We start from the raw sequence: 22,338 nt of genomic DNA, 5'->3' as shown, positions 1-22,338 counted from the left end.
GGAGCTGAATACCGCCACCATGGGGCTTTGTGTTGCTTTTCATAGGTCCTCTGTTCTGTTCTTTACTGAAGTGTACACAGTCCAGCCATTCCCGGGGAAGGTATTGTTAATTTCAGCAATGCGTACAGAAACCATTCACTCCATGGCAGCCGCTGACAGCAGATAGCAACAAAAATATTTAATCACATGATGATGAACGTGCTGCGTACATGCACTTCAGAGTTGTCAGATCTCTTCAAGTTCTTCTAATAAATTGTCGAAAATTGTATGGAAAGGTCGACTGTTCTTTTAAGGGGATATGATTTGTCTATTTACTATTGTAATTTTCTCCAACCAGGTCAGCCACAGAGGTTAAAACTCTGAACTGTGTGTAGAATAATGTTTGCTAGGAAAAAAGCTCCAGAAGGGATGTGTCAATATTTGAACATCACCAGATGTGAATATTTATCCCAGTTACCAAGCCAGTCCAGATTCATTGGAATGGTCCACTGGGGATATAGGGGTAGTCAGTCCATGTGAAACTGCAAGGCAACTATGACAATCATTCACTCAAATCTTCCTCTTCAACTCACAGTGATAGTTTGAATCATCAGCTGTTTTAAAATCAAAAGGAAGGAAAAATCTGGTGAAGAAGTGTAACCTACAGCTTGACACTGTATCAGTTTAATACACCCACCCTATTTAAAGAATGGTCTAGTCCGTGATATATGTTTATTTGGTTGCTGTGGTCATCTGCATTTCAATTCCTAGAGGGAAGTGTCAGGGAGGCATCACCCGGAAAGTGCAATTAGCACTCTTCTTTTTTTTTGTTGAAGACGAGTCTGGCTATTTGCCCTGGATAATTATCTTATTGTGTCAAGAGAGCGAGGAGTCACGTCTGTTTTCCAGTACTGGACAAGCAGGGTTGTTTTGTCATCACACTGTTTGTGCAGGAATCATCAAGTCTTTATAAGGCGGTTGTCTTTACTGTGGCGCAGGCTCACGACCAACAGCATCGGAATGTGATTTCATTGCCAACATCTGGCAGTGAGGAATACAACAAACCACCTGTTGATCCAGTTCTGGAACTTTTTGTCAACATGTATCCGAGAACCTAAGTCTCGACGTCGAGCTCAATTGATCCTTTAATGCTCATTAGTGAGAATATATCCATTGGCCTAGTCCAATCATTCTCCATAATTTAACTTTTTAAGTTTCGGTCCATTCTTGGACGATTCAGAATAGAAACTTGTTTGGTTTAGAAGTTCTGAAAGACAAATAGCCATTTTGGTTTACAGTGTACATTAACATCGGTGTGCGACAATTTTGTCTATCAGTGTACGCTGCAAACTGATCAAGAAGTTTTGTCAACTATGATACACTATTATCATCATAAAATTGGTTAAGTAGGGCTTATAATGGTCATGGTGATACCCATGGCTTATTCATAAAGACCTGATAAAATTTGTAGTAAATGAGCATAAGTTGCAAAAATATAAAATCAAAGCTGAACTCGACAGTGGTGAAATATCCCGCTGGCCGTAGACTATGTCGTGATTGGCTGTTGTATAGTGCAATGTTGTCTATGAGTATGAATCAGATTTTAAGAATTTGATAATTTGCCAATAATCACTTTGCATAGAAGACAGACACTCAGTAAACCACCAGCCGCCTAGAAGACTGTGTTTCAAGATTACTGAAAGGTCAGGTGGTTTTTTTTCCCTGCAAGTTATCATTTTTTTTTTTTCGGCACAAGCCTGATATTTCTCCAACGTGCAATATGCCGGACAAAGCAAATGTTCCCAAGTCACCACAAGGCAGTAGGAGGCCGACATCACAGAACTCAACATCCTCACCGCTGTCCAGTGCTAGTACATCAAGAGCCTCAAAGAGAGCCAAGGCTAGATTTGGCTCGGCAGTACGTAACATTTCTTCAGCCAGTACGTAATCACAAATTGTTTCAGATATTTTTTCAGCGTAAAAATAATTTAAAACATGAAACTTTCAGTACTGTTCTTGTTAATGTTCAGCATTTTCAGTCTCCTGATGTCCTGAAGAAAACAAATTTTCTGTCATTTTTAAACGCAACATTGCCTTTCAAGCAGTTAAAAATGTTCAAAATGGAATTTTTTAAAGTCTGCATACCAGACACCGTTGTGATAAGGTGTGGTGCCATGTTATTTCAGAAGGACAGATCAAACTTTGTTCACACCGACTTTCAGCCATTTCACCTCCTAAAACTTGACATGACAGGAAACCCCAACATACATAAAATATTTTCAACCATTTCTGTTGCTTTGATTATAGTCAGCACTGCTTGGTTTACTTGGCCTGCACTGTAACCGTCTTTGCTGTTAGCATACCTTTCTGTTGATTTGAGAGTCAAGAAACGGAACAATTAGACTTAGCCCATCGGCCAGGTGATTGAAGACCCCAGTGGCATTTCCCCCCTCAACATTACATGTTGCATGTTGTTCAATGGCGGATTAGTTTCCACTCAAGTGATTCCAGACTTTTTGATGCCTTTTAAAGCTTTGCCTTAGGATAAAAAGTATGGTTTTGTCAGTGTGTGTATCTCCAAACACTGCAGATTGCAACATCACTTGCATGAGCAGTCCTGTTAGGATACTGATTTGTTGACAGCAGATCTATGCTCAGTGATCAGACACTCAAAGCTCACCAGTTGAGTCGTATACAATCCTTCATCTATTAGTCAAAGTTTGAATTTTCTTCACCCTTTCTCCACCATGGTATGACCCAATCCTACTGTTTTCTATGGCACAGTAAGACCTCTTTACGAGGAAACGGGGGTGTAGGGCCTATCTAAACAGAAGTAGAAAGTTCAGCACTTGGATGAGTGTTGATTGAATTATTATCAGCCTCAGATGTGTCAAACATTTGTCAGTTTTGTAGATGATAGAGATGTCATCTGTCAGCTAGAATTTCATGATCTTAAACTCTAATCTCAGGTAGTTCCTAGATTCCTGCCATCGCTCTGCCTTTAAAAAGTTTTATTTCAGGAGTGAACGGAAAGAGTGAAATCTCTTTCCATTTGCCTTCTGTGCACACACCCTGAATAACTATCAACTGGTATTGGGAAATATGGTGTTCATCTTAGACAAGGCGTCTCTGCGTACAGTGTACATTGATCCAATGATTTAGTATAATCAGTTTTTGCCAAAGTCTACCTGAAATCAGTAAATAATCGTGTAAAACTATAAATCTGTACCTACCAACATGTGTTTGAGACGTCATCCCCAAGCTGCATCTTGTATCTGTTAACATTGTTCCGACAGGTGTCCCATCAAATGACCAATTCACTGTTTGTCCTATCCTCTTCAACGTTGAATTGGTACACACTGAAAGCCCTTTAACTGGCTCTGCTGTGTGTTTGAGTTACATTGCCATTATGATGATAGCGGTCGTTTTCACCAATTAAACAAGAACTGCTGTTTCAATAAATTAAGACAGATCTATAGGTTGTGAACATCGGGATTCAAGATCAATATTGACATGATGAGAGCAAAGAAAATGAGTTATGTGAATGGTTTCCATGGATGTCTAACTTTTAATTATAACTGAAAGACAACAAGTATGTGAGAATAACTGTTCTTTAGTCATATTTAGAACAAGTACGCGTTTTTCTTTGTCACTGGTTATTTTGTAAAACAATCACTAATTGAAAACAAAGAAGACAAATTCCATGCAACAAAATTTAAATTAGTGTGGCCTCCTCAAGCAAATAGCAACTTTTGTATGATAGCTCAGATGTATCATGGTCAATCTGCATAAAATTTGCATATCTGTGTTTGAAATCAGCACCAGTGGACCCACTGATTTCTGATAGCAAATCTGACATTGTTGTGGTGGAGTAGATTGACAACGGTGAAGATGAGTTCAAAGTCTGCCAGTTTTGCCCTTTCAACTAAGATGAAACTCATTTGTAAGGATTCAACTATATGTTTCCATTCTGTACTTATGGTTGTCTTATAATGTGTATGTGCACACAAGGAAGTAGGTATCAACAGTGATATTCTGTTTTGATGATTGAGGTATGTTTAGTGACATTGACAAATCATGTTATCGTTGGTATAGCTATCATAGCATGTGTCATTCAGTGCAAATGTGATTTAATTCTTTTCTCAGAGTTGTGCTTTTTCACAGACAGGTCTGTAGTTTCGCTTGCATTGTGTCCATAGTAACAGCGGTCTTCACAGCCATCTGAAGACCGTTGCATAGTTTTCAGTCGTAGCGTTCACACAGTATTTTCAACAATCCTGGTATTCAGAGAGCCTGTCACAGACCGGAATTGGACCTGTGAGCCTTGACTACGTTCTGTGTGTGTGTGTGCTCCAAAGATACTTTGTGTTCCTCAAGACAGCATAAAGATAAAACAACTATCAGACAATTGTCCATTGTTTTCAGACAACAACTGATCAGAATGTCATTGTTTCTGCAACCAGCCATGTATACATGTGTGTGTGACATATGTATATCTAGCAGTATTAGAGCAACTCTTAATCTCAACAAGATTCAAGGACTCTGTCTATATTCTACCTACAGATTTGGTACACCAGACCAACCCCTATGTTTCTCACTCACAGACCAATCCAGATTTCAAATTTTACATGTCCACTGACTAGACTTCTTTTTTCCCCTCATTGTGTCTTCAGATAAGTTGAAAGGGGGTAAGAAGAGGGATGGCACCCCGGAGAAAGCCACGAGTCCCAACTTATCTCAGTCTCAAGTGGAAGAGGAGCAAGCCCCTCCTCCAAAGCAAGTGATTGACGGAGAAGACATCCAGGCACTACTCATTAATAAAGACAAATTGAGAGATGTAAGTAGAATCTTCTCTGCCATCTTTCATATCCTGAGTACTTACCTTGTAATGCTGGGTATGGATACTCTGAAACTGATTGGAATTATATTTTTGTAATTATCAATTATTATTCATTGTAACATTGTTTTTTCAAAAAATATTTTTTGTGTTCATATGATTGCATTATTCGATAGATTAGCAGTGTAATTGAAAAAGTGAGATCAAGTATTTCCATCACAAATTATTCATTGAAATATATGATTTTTTCAAAAACCTATTTATTACTTAATGTAACAGTTTACTGTACTGTTTAACTGCCAGTATATGACAAAATAATACTTTTATTATTGTTTATAAGGAAGTGACTTGCAATACTTCATAATACAGATTAATACATTTGATACTACACATCTTTAAACAGTATCTGTAAGAGTCAATATGCTTTTGATTGAAGTAGAAAAGCACATAATGCACTTCTGGAATCTTTTTCACGATAGCTCCATGTTCCCAAACCACCATCTGCCGAGAGAAAGCGGACTCCAACAAAGCCGGCTCTGGTGAGGAAGGCTAAACCTAGGTCTGAGATTGAGAAACCCAAAACCAGACGCATTACCATCGCAAAGCCTGCACCCCCTGATGCACCCCTGAAACAGCCTGAATACTTGGGTGAGAATGATGCCCTTCTATGTGTGTCTGTGTGTGTGTGTGTCTGTCTGTGTCTGTGTCTGTGTATCTGTGTCAGTATATGTGTATTTGATCACCATTAGGGTAAATGAATACACGACAATTGTGTGAGTTATACACAGATTGGCATGGAAGCACTTCAACACATAATTTTCAAGTGGGATGATTTTGTAAATGCCATGCAATATTGTAGACTGATTTTTTTCACAACTAGGTAACACCTTTACTACCAGTTCTCTTATCAGTTATCATAAATGTATTACAAGAGAAAGCCAAGGATAGTGGTTTTGTCATGATAAAAAGCAGTTGAACACTGTCGCTAAAATTTCTTTAATTATCTTTGGTGTCAATGAACATGTCATGTACATGTACTCTTTCTGTGTGTTGCTGGACCAGATAAGGAAATAATTATTAAAAATTGATTGCACAGCTGATAAATATTCCAGAAAGAACGCTGTTGTTTCATAACAGTATCTCAAGTTCTTTGCTATTGCTGTACTACAGTATCTCTTACTAGTAATGTGTCTGTTAGTTATCTCAAGTGCATGTTTTTACGTAGTCCATAAAACTATCAAGCATACTAGAGCTGTGAAGAGGTCATCATGCAGTTCATGTGTATGTGTTGCCATGGCAGATATGGGTAATACATTTCAACTTGACCTTTAGGCAATTTGATGACTGATTTCTTTTGTTGTGCTATTGTGTAGGTGGCACTGGTCCAAGATTTGATGCTCATGGAAACGTCATCCCATACACCATACTTGGAACGGTGGAAGAGTTCAAGATGGAGGCCATTAGGCAGGGTCATTTACAGGTGTGTGTTTAAAGTGAGGGAGGACAGGGAGGGGAGGGTAAAGTGGGGAGAAAGTAGGTAATGGGGAGGTTGGGGGAATGTCAATAGATAAAACTTTGGATGAAGCAGAGGACAAATGACAAGTTAGCATTCTTGTTGTGTAAAGTGTGATTGAACCCCTTACACCCCCATTTTGCTGTACATAGGTCCATCCACCCTATTGAAAACAATGGGAATGTACCATATCTCACAGTGAATGGGATAAAGCAATCACTCACTGGAAGTTGACTTTCAACAAAATCTAACTTCATTTTGCTTTTGTTCACCAATAGGATTATCCAGAGCAGAAAGAGGTTGACCTACGACCCAGAACACCCAGTGTCAAATACGAGAAGAAGAGGACCTCAGCCGTGCCTCCTCAAAACCCACTCTTGGATGAAAACAATGCTTTGAAAAATTGGCAGCAGAAAATGATTGATAGAAAACGCCAACAGGGATACATCTCAAGTAAGCAACTCAGGACAGTAACTTAAAGAGCCAGTTGCTGTAACTTTTGATGATTTTTTCACCATTTTTGTTTGTGTATCAACAATAGTTTCTTAGTCTACTCCCTAAACCATGTTGAGATACACAGTATTCAGCTTGTTAACTCAGCCTGTATGTGTGTAGACTGCACTTGACCTGCAATTGACATACAAAACAAGAAAAGTTCAAAAAATCATCAAAAGCTACTGGCTCGTTAACTAAAACAACCACCGTAGATTCTGTTGTGCAAATCAGTATAGTTTTGGTTGTACCTTCAGTACCCTGTAAGTTGTAGAATAAACTAGGAATAGCATGGTTACTCAGAACATTATATATAACTTTGAGATAGGAAGTTTAAAGGAGGACATGTGTCTTGTTTTTTACTCAGATGAAAAAATTGTTTCAAAGGCTTATGCACAGCAAAGCTGCTGCCTGCCTGTATTATAAATTATTTGTTCAAACCACAGTTTTGAAACTATATCAATTTGATGGCGACAAAATAGATTTATAGATAGATATTTCAAAGTTTAGTGGCTTACAGAGGCAGTTGTTTCCTAGGATCAAGACACATTTGACTTTCAAACACAGACAGTACAATTTCAAACAAAAATGGCCCATGATCCTCCTTGTTCTATTATTGAAATAATTCTTAACTGTTTCTTTCACTCTTGTGCAAAATTCATTGTGTGTTTAATTTCACTGGTCATTTTGCCACATATTTTGAAATTACATACGACAGTTTTTGAAGGAAAAAATTATAATTACTTGTCATGGACTGAATCAGAATATGAGATCATAATTTTTTTTGTTATGTATTTCCGCAGAGCTTCTGCAGAAACCAGTTGAACATCTTGTAATGAACCAAGCCGAAGATTACAGAAAGATTCAAGAGGAGAGATATCTGATTGACAGATCCATCCCTGCAGTGGATTATGGGAAGGGATGTAAGTAATCAACTCACATTTTTTATCAGCCATTAAAGGTATACAGTCACCTGTAATCTAAATATGCCCATATATGGTCAGAGGGGTGTTCCTTGGTATTCAAAATGCCCATGTGAGGGCGCTGTTTTTAAAAAGCGGCCATCCGCTAAAAATCTGTGATTGGTTAGATTTTCTCTTTCCATGGTAACTATGGCAAAATTGGAACAGGTGACAGTATACCTTTAAAATAAGTTTTTTTCCCCTACCATACAAATTTCTAGACTTGTTCTGTATATGGCACTGACAGGGTTGAAATTTGATTCTTTGTGTCAAATCTCAGATCGTGTCGGCAGTGAGTTCTGGAAACAGGTCGAAAAGATAGGTGATGACATCACCGGCATTCAGATGACCCTGACCCAGACCGAGAGAGGCTATCCACCCCCTGTTGAGCACATCGGGAATCCCAAAGTAGTTCAGCAGGAAAAGGGAACCACCTGGCAAGCTGGAAGATCAACTCCCATCAATTACCCATGGAAGAAATCCCAGTATCTTCACCAACGCAAACAACAAATTCAAGAAGTTATGGAAGAACTAGATCCTTACAAACCAGTATGTTTAAGTTTCACCCTAGATTTTTCACTGTGATACACATTCTGTTCTTCTCACTGTTTACTGTCATTTTCTTCTTAAGGTAGTATGTGCTTCAAAGAATAAAAATCAGGCATGACCGTCAGCTGATGACCGTGCAAAGTTTGGAAGTCAAGAAGCAAATTTCTTAACATTTACCAATACTTGCATTTGAAATGGCCACCATGCTTGTCTTTGACTCTATGGGAAAGTAAAATTTTTGATTATCGAAAAACTAAGACAGTGAAAATTATTCTTACTCCAAAAGCTTTAAAAGGAGCCCCCACAAGGGGTAGATCAGAGAAGAATTGTAAAATATTTGAGAGTCCAAATATCTGTACCAGAGACGCAATCTAACTTAAGATCCCATTTACTTGTACCTTCCATTTATCATCTTCAGTATCTTTTTATATGTCATATACTGCTTGTTCCCACTGTCTTTGAATCTGTTTTCTGTCATCCTGTTCTCGATCTTTGTCGTTTGTCATCCATTTTCTCAATCCTTGTCCTTTGTCCGTACACATATTCTTCTCTATTATTTTCTGTTTCCTTCTTAAGTACACACACTACTATCTGTTGAGAAAGTGCAGGAGTGTATCTTTGCAAAGATTGGTAAGCACTCTCACCACGTGTTACATCAAAACCCTTGAATGTGAGACGTTAATTTATTTTCTGCAGCCCCATCATTATGAAAATAACATGGAGTATCATGATAGGGTTAACAAGGCTGCCAAGACCAAGTACTGATCAGTTAGATAGAGTATTATATGCATTCATTACAACATCTCTATGTGATTAGGATGTATATAAACATGATAGAAATCACTCTCAGAAGAGACCAAATTTCATTTAAATCAGTGAAGATAGGGGAGGGTTAATTTTCACTTCAAACATTCTCTTTCCCAAATTTTACAAATTATAGGATTACTGTCCTTTATGGCTATTTCTAAATTAATTTTGGAGGAATGTGCAAGGATAATTATTGATCTGCTTCAAACTACCTTATTCTATAGGTGAAAACAGAATGTAGTGATGTCGGCAACTAGACAATATGATAGCTAAATGGTTGCGAAGGATTAAGTACACTGGTCTAGCTGTATCGTTTTGCCTATTCATATCTCTGACTTTCTGTATTTCTCTTTGCCTGACAAGGATCTTGACAACCTGCAAATAGTCGGCAGTAACAAACCACTGAGATTCGATGAAGAAGCAGAACGAGAGTCCCTGCAGGACGCTACCATTACGGAAATGCCAGAGGAAGAGGATGCACAGTAAGTCTCATAACCCACACCCTCACCTGATGATCACCCCCCTTGTTGTGAAGTGGTGTGATCTAAACTGCTTTCCAACAGAAAAAATAGATTTGTAATCGCACTGTCTGAAGTTGAAGAAGTTCCTTATATTTTTTTATCCTCAGTTCTCATAATAAATAATGAATGTGTACAGGAAATGCCAAATAGGAGAACTCTGAGTAGCTGATTAGCTTTTTAGTTAATTCTATCTAACTTTTCAAAGGAAAAAAATCAATTCTATAAAGGATTTCAAGTGACAGGAAACAAAGGGATATCATACTTTTCAACATTTCATGCCCCTTCAGACTGAACCCTCGGAATTCCAGGATTTGGTTTGAATCAAAAAATCTTTTATATTCAAGGTGGATTCTTATGTATGTCAGGAAATGGGAGAGAAACTTTAACCCATTCACCCCCAATGCCCTGTAAATAGGTCCGCAATCATCATTGATATCAATGGGTTTGGGCTAAACCATGGTGGTGAAAAGGGTTAAACAGCAAAATGTAATACGCTAAGGCAAGGGGTGTTGCACTGCTCATATCTACACACTTTGAGTTTGCTCACCTTTACTACCTCCTTCTGACAGAGACCCACTGCGTGACCAGCCAGATATTCCACAGCCAGTGATAGGGCCAGCCTTGCTGTTTGATGGCTACCCGGCCAGATGGACCGGAGATAGCTACGCTGCCAAGGGTGAAATTGGCCATGTAGCCAGAGTCACTTTTGAAGCCTTTGCTGGTGAGAGGGTGACCTCACACCTACAGCTGGTGAATGATGGTACAACAACCATTTATTATGATTGGAAGGTAGGTCAAAGTTCATGTCAGATCAGAGTCTCCAGGTCATTTTATGTCAATAACCCAGCTTGGACCTGGATTACAAAAAAATTATGACAGGTCCTTTCTGATTTGGTTAATGAAGAATCTAGCAACAATCAAATCAGTTTTGTTCTAGGTAATGAAAATGAAAATATTTTCATTCAATTAAATTGAGTTTCATAAGAACAATGAGAATCCAAGAGTGTCAAATTTGATGTTGAACTTTTCAGGCCTAAACCCCTATACATTAGGTTAGCACTGCAAGTTATCAGAAAGTCAGGCCTGAAAGGGTTAATATCTTAAATTTTCTTGAAAGAATGTGTCAAAAGTGATTACTGTTGTCTGAATATTTTCATATGTCACCTTACAGCTAATTCCCAAATCCAACCCACTGGAGACAGTGCTGAGTGGTAACGTGCAGCGGTTTTATTTCAACACCAGCAGTGGTGTATTGCTACCTGGCGATGGTCTGAAGTTCCCATTCGTCTTCAAGTCCCCCAACGCTGGCATCTTCAGCGAGACCTGGCAGCTGGTCACTAGACCAGCTCTGAATGGAGGCTGTGCTCTCCAAGTGACACTTAGGGCTGTTGCATTGCAGGAAGACAAGAACTTGAAATTGAGAAATGAAATTGAGGTGAGAAAATTCACCATTTCTACACAGAGTCTGGTCATGTTCAGTGTGCTACCTTGGTGATATTTCTTCATCCTGTCTTCACAGAAAACTAAGAGAGATAATAGGTGTAACTTTTAGATAATATTTTCACTGTTTTCATTGAAAAATTTACAGTTGCCTGCGCATCATTATGTGCAATACTCCATCTAATTATTGACAAATTAATTCTGACCTGGACATAATGGCAATGAAAACTGGACACAAACACTGTGTTGACAACTTTACCACTATAGGCATTGTACATAATTTTCAGGGTGGAACATGAAATTGTACTGTACAAGCAGATATGATACAACTTTATATCAATATTATGGATGTTGCTTGCTGAAAAACAAAGATTCCTGCAAAGCAACGACTAGCATTTTATTCCTTTACGTTTAATATGCCACTGTTATAATCTGTAAATGATGAGGCTCCTATCTATATCTATATCGATATTCAGTGTTTGCATTTGAAGATTTTTGGCACGACTTAAGTAAACTAAGTCCATGCTATTCTTAAGCACCATTTACCATCACCTTAGGGAGTATGATTGTATATATTAACCATTGAAGGCACCCTAGACAAGCCTTGATTTCTACCTTAAGAAAGATGTGTTCAAGTGTACTTCATGTGTGCCAACATTTGCATTGTTGATGGGTTACAGGACATCTCATTAATCCTCTCTTCAATTTTACGAACCAGTACTTTTTATTTTTAAAATTCATTTGATTGATCTTACAGAGAGAGCTATCCCACAAACAAGCAGAAATGAACATACGTAAGATTGTCGATGATTTGGTGGAAGGAATCCGTACACCAGACAGAGCCAGGTCACCAGTAGATGCCTACATCACAGAGGAAGAAATATTTGAAAGACTCAATCCTGGGGTAAGTCTGTCAAAAACAAATTGTGGGTTTTGCTATTTACTATTAGATCAATTGTTTGACACCACAGGACATTTCTCATACAGAGTGTTACAATCTGAAAAAAATGATAAATAGGACTTCTCTGAGACACGAAGTCATTTTGATATTCTGTACAAGCAGGTTATCATATATGTGACAGGGCTCATTGACAAAGTTTGTCAATTGGATCTTCAGATTATAGTATGTGTAAATATGTATGACCTCCGTGTCCAGCTTGTAGCTTTTGAACTTTGACTGACTTGCCCTGGTAGCTGTGGAGTTTCTAAGGACATCATGAAACTCTTGTTGGTATTTCTTGTCAAATGTGAGGGGGTAATTCTTAAATTTTGTTCAGATTTGTCATTATTCAAGCATACTTTGTACAGAAAGAAATATTGTGAATCTGACCTGCCTGAATATCCAGAACTCAACACAAAGCAGCAAGCAAAGCTCATAAGTCTGCAGATCTACATGAAAAGTGTGGGAAATGATGTTATATGAATGAAATTAAAATAATATTGTTGTTGTGTTATATCATGAATTATCATGATAATAAATATTTCATTCTAAATTCTCATGAAATTGCATGCTATTATAAAAATTATTTCAATTTTATCATTAAAATTTGTCGAAAATGTGACATTTTTCATTGCAGATGCATTTTACAAATGAGATTGTCTCTGAGCTGAGAAGTCTCTACATGGAACAATTTGATGAGGAAGAAAGAGATGGCAAAGAGTGGGATCTGTCGCTTGGCAACATGAAGGATGCATTCCTGGAGATAGAAGATGAGGAGAAGCGGGAGGACCTGTTGATGAGGATGAACACGGCGGTGGTGGCGTTAAGATTCCCTCCGATGTCGCCAGTACAACAACAGATGTACAAAGTAGCGTAAGTAGGAAAGAGATTAAAATCCAACATCTTTGAGACAGGCCTTGTAACTTGGCCATACTTTAATGTTACCAATAAAGTTTCCTTCAGTTCAAGTATTGTAAATATACGCAATGAGTATTGCTGTAGTTATATGCAAGACCTATTGATGGTGATTATGTTGAAATCTGTTACAACATTAAAGATAATGTAGAAGGGTTGTATATTATCATATTTAGCAGAATAATAATAATTTCATGTGGCTATTTTCAAGTTTAATGGATCATATGAGTAGAGTAGAATGATACCTCATCAAGCTATTTCTGTGAACAACCAATATCTTGCCATATTTACTCTACAGTATCATCTAAATTCAGAAGCATCAACCAATATTTACCCTATTTACTTAATTTTGTCTGCTAACATAATAACACCAATGAAAAATTATTGTCACTTACCCCCAAAACTTTTACTTAATTATAGTCAAAACTCGGATAAAACGGTGTAATTCCAACACTGACATGGGTGCGCTATATCTGTGTTGTGTTATGATATACTTATTAAAGATGACCTGTTGAAATTTCTTGCCTGCAGATATCAGTGTTGGTTGGAGTCTGTGGATGGCTTGGTAGGGCAGTCCATGTTCTTGCGTAGTAATCTAGGCATGGATGAAAAAGAGGATGTTTATCCTGAGACGGAAACAAGTGAGTATTGTCTTTCCACAGCCACTGCTCATCTTTCTATGCATGCTGTGATTATGTTTATTCATCTACTATACATCTTTTAAATGAGGAAGACTCTACACTACCTGTAATATATTATAATAAATAATTTTTTTTAAAACAAGAAAAAAAAATCAGAGAGTCAACCCTGATAGCTCATAAGAGTAATCTACCTTACAGTTTTATATGCTTTTTGATATTTTGTTTTTTCCCTTTCATTATCCCTTGAATGGTTTGTCCCCATTGTTCTCACTGTGGTAAAGACCACTACATTCAACAAAGGGGATGACAGTGTTAATATTTCTCTTCAGATTCTTTAAATAATAAATGTACTTTAGCTTTCAAGTATGCAATCATAATTAATATTTGTTCCATATGTATGCCCTGTATGATCCGACATATCTTTTAAAATTATTTTGTTTATTTTGTGTTTTTGTTTGAGTCCTTGTTTTGATCAGATTTGAGATCAAGTAATAAGTAATTTAAAAAGATGAAAAACCATTATTAATATGTATCTTTTATTAATAATTTATTACAACAAAAAATAGTAGTGACGTCTTCTCCTCGTTGACTTTTGCATGTGTTTGTTTGTTTCCTCTTTTCTCTGCACAAATTAAACTGGGATGTTAATTTGCAAAATTCGGATTCTGTCATCCAAAATGTACTCCAGGCCTGCCCCAAATGCCCCATTATGTATTTACATACTGCCTTTCCAATTTATAAAGTTTGTTGATCTAAATTAATTTAGTTTGAACCCCCTTGCATGTTTATTCTATTAGATTTTATATTTTACTTCACTTTTACATTGTATTTGTCGTGATATTCATTCCAAATGTAGTCATGTTTGTGTTTTCTTTTTCTTCATCAAAAAAAAAATCTTCATTGTCTTCTGTGAATCAACAGTCTTAGCAGTCCTAGAAGCCATGAGAGGTACAGTTATCAACACAAATTTGAAAAAAAATGATAAAATCACACATTTTTTTTGTCATTATTACATGGTGCTTTGGACATAATCCTCGTCCTCAACAACAAGCAGTCACAGCGTTAGATAAATCTGATGCACGGTAGTGAAAGGGATTAAGTATTTGGCTCAGAAGATGTTACCATACTGGTGTACCAGGTGTTGCTTGGTGACGGAGAAAATTTTCATGGTAGATTGTAGGCATGGTGATGAACTTTAACCCCAAGGTGCACTGAGCAAGGCATAACTGATACAAAATAGCCATTTCACAATAAAGAGAGAGCTTACAGCTAGATGCAGTTATACTTCAAATTGCACTGGTGCACATCTAGTAAATATTGCAACAAGTTGCTTGCCTATCTCACTGTATACGCTGGCTGTTGACTTTCTCATGTTTCCTGTATCCATCCCAGCCAGAACCCATCTATATCTCAGCTAGTACCATTAGCCAATCATGTGTGTACCTACCTCCTCCTATAAAAGTCATCATGTAGAATCCTATATCAAGCACCTGTTTTTTCTGCTGTGACCCTCAACATAGATTACCAACATCCATTCCAAACCTTAAAATCCCACGCTGTACCCAATAAACCCCTAGAAACTCATAAATCTCCAATGGTCTTCCATTGAATCCCGTTTAAGTCTCAATCAACCGTACCTATATCCCTCTTGGATCATCCCATGATGCAAAAAGCGCCCTCAAAGCTTATGGACCATCCCATCCTCTCAGTATTTGTCCACAAAACTAACATCCTCCCTTCACACTTGCTAATGCATCATCTTACACTATGTCCTGTCCTGCCTGTAACCTCTCATGCTCTCCTTATCCTTGCCTGATTGACAACTGCACATTCCACTCGCTGTCTTTGTGACCGCACAATTAACAATAACTGGTGGACTGTCTCTTGTTGTTGAGTACCAGGACCCTGTCCACAGTGTCCATGTAGTAAGTGTTATGCTACAACTGACATTTTTTCGCTCGGTGAGACTAATTTTGGTCATGTGCCGGCCAAACCGATATGTACTAATATTCGGACTGACATTCATCAACAGATTGTCTCTATTTTTCTCTGACTTTAACCGTGCTTATTTGAGATTTGATGTGTCTGTTCACTGTTTTGATGCATGGTATTATGTATGCAGTTCACAGACACTCTCAGAGTTAGCAATGCTTTCGTATAGAAGCAGAGTGACCGACGTCTGTGTGTTTGTGTATGGTATGCAATGTATGTTATTGTATGAGTGCCCATATAAATGAAAGCTCTTCCAAAATCACCTAGGAATGCACACAGATTTTTTCTGCTCCTAATTTTCACGATAACATATTAATTCCATTTTTTTTCTGGTTTTCATGTGTCATTAGACACTCCCCATTGACAGTCTCAAAATCTTGACTTTTTCCGATTTTGAACTCATTTTTAACAAGTCAAGTTTGTCATGCATTTCATTCCACCAATCATACTTCATCACATGCTGTTTATCTTTTTTAGGGAAACGCTATCATGACAGACGTAAGTTAGCGTGGGTTTTGTCCACCTGAAGCCCTTTCCCACTTTTGCATTTGAAGTTTTTTCAGTCTTGCACAATGGCATCTGTGCTCCATTGATTATGCGTTTCTATTTTTTTGTCTGTGAGATGATATTATTATCACTTGCACATTTTTCCAAATTTTGAAATTCTGAAAGTGAATGTAACACTCTTGCACTGTACTTGAAATTTTGATTTTTTGTAGAATGAGTAATACTCAGAAAATATTTAGATTTTTGGTTTTCTCAAGATAATTTATATCAACTATGTCAAACTCTTGTATTCTCTTACCCATTTTTTTGAGTTCGGTTTTTTTTCCTGCTGAGTTCAACGCACTTTAATTTCCAAATCATTATTTTTGTGATAAATTTTGCCTCTCATCAACTCCTTTTCCCGGCTCTCTTCTTCACAAACTCAGGAATCCAGTCTGGCAAACGAAGCGTGGATTCTGCAGGTTCAACATGCAAACCTTCTTGTCATGATAGAAATGCTGTGAATTTTCTGTGTTTTTTTCATGTTGTCTGCAATCTGTCAAATCTCAACGTCTTTTGTCAAATTTTTATTTTTCCGTGGTAAATGATTGCATGTCGTTTCTTCATTGCATTTGCAGTTTTTGTTGCACACATTCAAAGTACTCAAATTGTTAACTATTTTCAATAATGCAGAGACAAAATTTCAAAGCCATATGATTTTACAGTTTTGTGTTTTTGTCTTTCCTCAACCCTGGCCATATTTAGAATGTTTGTTGGAATATATTTTCAAATGCAAAAGACACTGTAATCAGCATTTCAGTCAAATGTCAGTCTTTCTACAATGTGAGATCACAATTTAGAAAAATGTCCTCACCTCCTAAAACTACCAATCAGTTATCAGGTTTTCATGATTTTTAATGGTTGTGTTTCCCTCAACATTCATTCATCTAATCATACAACCCATTTCAACCCATTCATTACCATAAACTTATCATTATAATATTAACCCAAACATCCCAACACCTGTTGATCCCTTCAATGTAGTACACCCATTTTAGTTGGCAATGTCCCAGCCACATGTACCCATCTGCTTTGTCTGTACCCAAACTAACCCACTAACATGCCCAGTTCCATTTCATTCTCTTTGTAATTAATTTTATCCTTTACACCATGTGACACCTTTCAGCTGGAAAAAGTTCTCAGAAAAGTAAGTTGGTGATTGATTGTCAACGCCACTGAAAGAAAACTGTTTGCTGAAAATCTATTCTAAACCACCCTTTTCTGTGCATATTGGAATGGTCTGCTCATTCAAACAAGCAAGACCATTTCAATATATAGGGCTTGTCGGGGTAGAATCAGTAGATTTTTCATGACAGCTATGTTTATGAGAAAAAGTGTACCATATTAACTTTGAATGGTCAAGTTCTGTATGTGTATTTAATAAGGTAGTATGGGCCTCCAAATTGAAAAACGCAAACTTTTGCTCAAATTCTCAGGATGGGAACTTTAAACCATTCCCTTTTGAAAAAAGAATGACAATCAGGGGTCACCGTGCAAACTTTGGTACCGTAAAAATTCAAAATGGCTGCCACCCCTGTGAGCCCCCACAAGTGGTAGACCAAAAAAATATTGTAAAAGTTTGAGAGTCCAAATATCTGTCTTGGAGGCGCATTCTACCTTTTAATGTATGTGAATGGTATGTTTTGCATTATTGTTAAAGGAGCAAGGGCACATTTTCAAACTAACGAGCATTTCACTCAAGTAATAGGAAGTTTTCAAAGTGGTGTGCTTCACAATAAATGTGTTGGTTCAACTAACATAAACTTGGCTGCCCAAGGATTCATATTTGGAGAAACACAAATATAGAGACAAATAATCGAGTAAGAAAGACGATATCCTCTTTTTCTAAGATCTATATTAAGATTTTTCATGTATTTTTATTGGCGACAAAATGAGAAAAAGTTCCCATCTGGCTTTACATTTTTAATTTTTACTGTATCTCTATATACCGTTATCTCTCAACTGTTTGTTAGTCCCCGCGGACGAAGTCCGGCGGGGACTTATAGATTGGGTCCCGTCTGTGCGTCCGTCCGTCCGTCCGTCCGTCCGTCATCAACAGTTTCTCAAACACTACTGAATCAATTTTGTTCAAACTTGGCACAAAGGCAAAGCACTATGACCTACAGATGCACGTCAATTTATTTTGTGATACGATCCAATATGGGCGCAAGGCGGCCATTTTGTTGCGATTTTCATGTCTTTGGACCATAACTCAGACATCCTCAAACAGATTCTGTTCAAACTTGACACAAAGGCATTACACTATGGCTTTCATATCCATGTCAAATTATTTTGCGATACGATCCAATATGGGCGCAGGGCGGCCATTTTGTTGCGATTTTTCATGTCTTTGGACCATAACTCAGACATCCTCAAACAGATTCTGTTCAAACTTGACACAAAGGCATAACACTATGGCCTACATATGCATGTCGAATTATATTGTGATACAATCCAATATGGCCCGAGGCGGCCATTTTGTTTGCGATTTTCGTGTCTTTGAACCGTAACTCAAACATCCTTGAACCGATTCTGCTCAAACTTGGCACAAAGGCATAACACTATGGCCTACATATGCATGTCAAATTATATTGCAATATGATCCAATATGGACGTGAGGCGGCCATTTTGTTGCGATTTTTCATGTCTTTGGACCATAACTCAGACATTCTTGAACGACTCTGTTCAAATTTGGCACAAATACAAAACATTATGCCCTTCATATGAACACCAATTTATTTTGTGATATGATCCAATATGGCCGACAGGCGGCCATTTTTTTGCGATTTTTTTCATGTCTTTGAACCATAACTCAAACATCCTTGAACCGATTTTGTTCAAACTTGGCACAAAGGCAAAACACTATGGCATACATATGCATGTATCAATTAACCTTGCGATAGGATCCAATATGGCTGCAGAACTGCCATTTTGTTGAAATTTTGCATGTCTTTGAAGCGTAATTCAAAGGTCATTACACCCATTTTGTCCAAACTTGGCACAAAGATCAAGCACTATGGCATACATATACATGCCAATTTACTTTGTGACATGTTCCAATGTGTCTGCCAGATTGTCATTTTTTCCCAATATCACTGCCAGATGGTCATTTTTGGATTTTTTTCATGTCTTTGAGGTTTAATCATATGCAAATATTCCTTAACCAATGTTGTTGAGACTTGGTACAACGATAAAGTACTATGGCATACATATGCATGTCCACTAATTTTGTGCTATGATCCACATGGTCAATAAACAGCCATTTTATTTCAATTTTGGTGTGATTTTTTTATGTCTTTGAAACATAAACATAGGTCACTGTCCCTCGATGGACTGATTTTGTTCAAACGTGATACGAAGATAAAATACAATGGCTGCATTCTTGTGCACATTAATTTGTTTCATTATATGATCCGAAATGGCTGATTACAACAACATACCCGATCCCATACCATTTCGAAAATTCCACCAAACCATGTGTATGTGCCGTCATGACACTAGAGGCAGTGAGGGCATCGTTATGTGTGATGTAATCAAAAGTTCCTTCAATGGTCATTACTGGCAGAGATGAGTCATTTATTGAATGTTCCTCAGATTACTTTATTATGCAAGTCACAGGCCTGATGCACCCGTTGCACCAATGTCATTCCACAGCTACCTACATGTAGACCACAGCTACCTAGACACCAAAGATTATAACAAAATGGACAAGCGGGGACTGTGTCATCAACGATGACTTGTTTTGAAAATATTGAGTGCAAATCTTTCAACCAATTCCTTGTGTACCTCTTTTGTATTTCTGAATAAATCTTTCAAATCTGGTTCATCATATAACCATGTCAAAGTTATTATGATCATTCATCCCACATTTTCAATTTTCACTCCAATTTTTACATCACCCCATGTCAGCTTCTTTCGTGACCATCTTCTTTTGTGTAGATTTTCTCCATATATGAAGCCATGGCAACCCAAGCATGACATGCACACACTTTTCGTGAAGCCACTTTAACTCCGGTACCTGTGTGGGAAGCAAACTAGCGAGTGGTTTTGAAATCTTGTCACAAACACTAATCCCGTTTATCAGTGTTTGGTTTGCAAAACCACATCATGCACACAGGTCAATCATATGAACCTCACAGCAGTGAAATGTCTACTCACTACAAAGTTTGAAGTACAGTATTAACAAAACAGCAAATTTTTGCGCCAAGTGTAATCCCTAGTGTTTCATTATCAAACTAAATAAATATTATGAATCTCTAGGTGAACCAAAGAAGAAGAAGAAGGAGCCGAAAGAGGAAGAGCCGTCCAAGAAAGATAAAAAAGATGGTGGAAAGAAAGGAAAAAAGGATGTAAGTCACTTTGTAAGATTCTGTAATCAAATGTCACATTTACTTTGCATACCTTCATGATACTCCACAGTTTGGAAAAAAAAACCAATATGGTGACAAATTTCCATAATGATGCATGATTTGCATATTCTTTTTGTTGTGAAATGTATTCTTTTGTGTTGGCTAAAAATGTATGAAAGGTTGCTTGAAAACAGAGCTGTAGCCCACCTTTAAAATCCCTCTGTGGAGAACCCTGACTTTTGAAAATTGGGTCAGCAAAGTATGGAGGTTTTGGTTTTGGACATTTTCCAAAGTTGATCAAAGAATGTCATAATTTCAACCAAACTTTTGAAAAGTAACATTCCATGTCTGTAAACAGAGAAATGCCTCACACCGATCAAATGACTTAATGGAATTAGCTGCTGTTTAAAGTCTAAATCACATTTCCTCCACCCATGGACTAAATGTACAATGTGATGTAAGTACATAATTTTGGAAAGATGTTGATTCTAAATATGCCATAAAATTCTTGGAGTCTGATTTTATTATGACCCATTTATTTGATATAAATTCCCTTTTCTTCACAGGAAAAGGAAAAAGACCGTCCAAAAAGCAAAAGCAAAGGTGGTAAGCAGTCTCGGACTGCGCCTACTCCTACGCAGTCCAGCAGCATAAAAGACCTTACAACACCATCAGGTGAAAGACAAGATTTACGTAGTCCACAGCTTCTTGCAGGCGCCATCACTCCAGCATCAGAGACTGGTGATCCTGTATTGGACAATAAATACAGAACCAAGCTGTATGTACAGGTGAGAGCTTCATCCTACAAGTTCAAACTACAGAAGTAGCAACAAGATACATTATGAAAGACAAATCAGGGATTTTTAAAAATTGCCTTGTTACCATACATACAGGCTTCATACAAGAAAAATGAAACTTTATAACATAAACATTGACAATATGAAATCTGGTATACATTCACGAGTGCTGGTATTATGAAATATTAAGTGGAATGTGTGTTGGGCTGTTTTGCCATTGCAACTTCTGTCAGTCTATTCTGAGAGAGAGAGAGACAGAGAGAGAGAGAGAGAGACAGAGAGAGGCGGTGGGTGGGTGTGGGGGAGATGAATTATGAGCTTAAATGTCCAGAACAGTCATTTGCTTAGAATAAGTTTTTCCTTTTCTTTTACGACAGGTTTATGGTCTTCTTGGTGACATGGTTGAGAAAATGGTCTCCTTATTTGAAGAAATCAAAAGCTATGAAGAAGAAAAAGCATTGAGTCAAACAAAATGACAAAAGTGAATTTATAAAACAATTTGTACCAGAAAGTATGCTATGCAAAAACTGTTTGTATATATAATTTTGTATGTAGCTCAAACCGTCCAATTTGACTTTGTGTATTTATTTCTTCCTTGCTCTTTCATTGTACATAAATAAATGTTTACCCAGTGTGTTATGAAATATTCCCAAAATTTCACTTTCTACGTACAGAAATTCTGTGTAAATCTATAGTGCAATTACCACTACACCAACAAATACAACAAAGTCTGAAGAAAATGCATAACAAGATAGATATGACAGCTTTTGAATCTTTTTTGTGAAAGTCCACTTTCCTGAAAAGATAAAACATAATGAACTTTGTATGATATGGTCTTCATTATCTGCATATATGGCTGAAAAAAATCTTGAAAATATTTGCTGTTATTGAAGTAATTGTACACCAGTCACTTTGTCCACAACTCACAACTTCTTGTTGTCTGTTCTTTTGAAGAATAAAAATATCTATGAGAAGATGAAATATTGACTGTCTATTGTGTTTCCATCTTTACCCAATCATGTATTTTTCCTGGAATAGATTCCAATCTTCCCGAATGT

At 37.4% G+C, this 22,338-nt stretch overlaps 1 protein-coding gene across 1 annotated transcript in view; it reads left to right on the top strand.

The window, feature by feature from the left end:
- Window positions 1-22,261, top strand: part of LOC139116976 (MYCBP-associated protein-like) — a 58,099-nt gene extending 35,838 nt beyond the window's left edge. Inside the window, exons 3-20 of the mRNA XM_070679734.1 lie at window positions 4,653-4,816; window positions 5,296-5,464; window positions 6,190-6,296; window positions 6,608-6,782; window positions 7,625-7,744; window positions 8,064-8,332; window positions 9,503-9,621; window positions 10,230-10,449; window positions 10,832-11,095; window positions 11,858-12,004; window positions 12,678-12,913; window positions 13,487-13,596; window positions 16,066-16,086; window positions 16,521-16,556; window positions 17,261-17,281; window positions 20,395-20,483; window positions 21,050-21,271; window positions 21,658-22,261. Coding sequence (XP_070535835.1) covers window positions 4,653-4,816; window positions 5,296-5,464; window positions 6,190-6,296; window positions 6,608-6,782; window positions 7,625-7,744; window positions 8,064-8,332; window positions 9,503-9,621; window positions 10,230-10,449; window positions 10,832-11,095; window positions 11,858-12,004; window positions 12,678-12,913; window positions 13,487-13,596; window positions 16,066-16,086; window positions 16,521-16,556; window positions 17,261-17,281; window positions 20,395-20,483; window positions 21,050-21,271; window positions 21,658-21,756 — 2,588 coding nt within the window. The 3' untranslated portion in view covers window positions 21,757-22,261. The remainder of the gene's footprint in view (window positions 1-4,652; window positions 4,817-5,295; window positions 5,465-6,189; window positions 6,297-6,607; window positions 6,783-7,624; window positions 7,745-8,063; window positions 8,333-9,502; window positions 9,622-10,229; window positions 10,450-10,831; window positions 11,096-11,857; window positions 12,005-12,677; window positions 12,914-13,486; window positions 13,597-16,065; window positions 16,087-16,520; window positions 16,557-17,260; window positions 17,282-20,394; window positions 20,484-21,049; window positions 21,272-21,657) is intronic.
- Window positions 22,262-22,338: the final 77 nt, after the last annotated feature.

The sequence above is a fragment of the Ptychodera flava genome, chromosome 18 (assembly GCF_041260155.1).
Source record: "Ptychodera flava strain L36383 chromosome 18, AS_Pfla_20210202, whole genome shotgun sequence".
Taxonomy (NCBI): Eukaryota; Metazoa; Hemichordata; class Enteropneusta; family Ptychoderidae; genus Ptychodera; species Ptychodera flava.
Note: the sequence above shows the minus strand (reverse complement) of the source record. Positions and strands in the feature narration are given on the sequence as shown.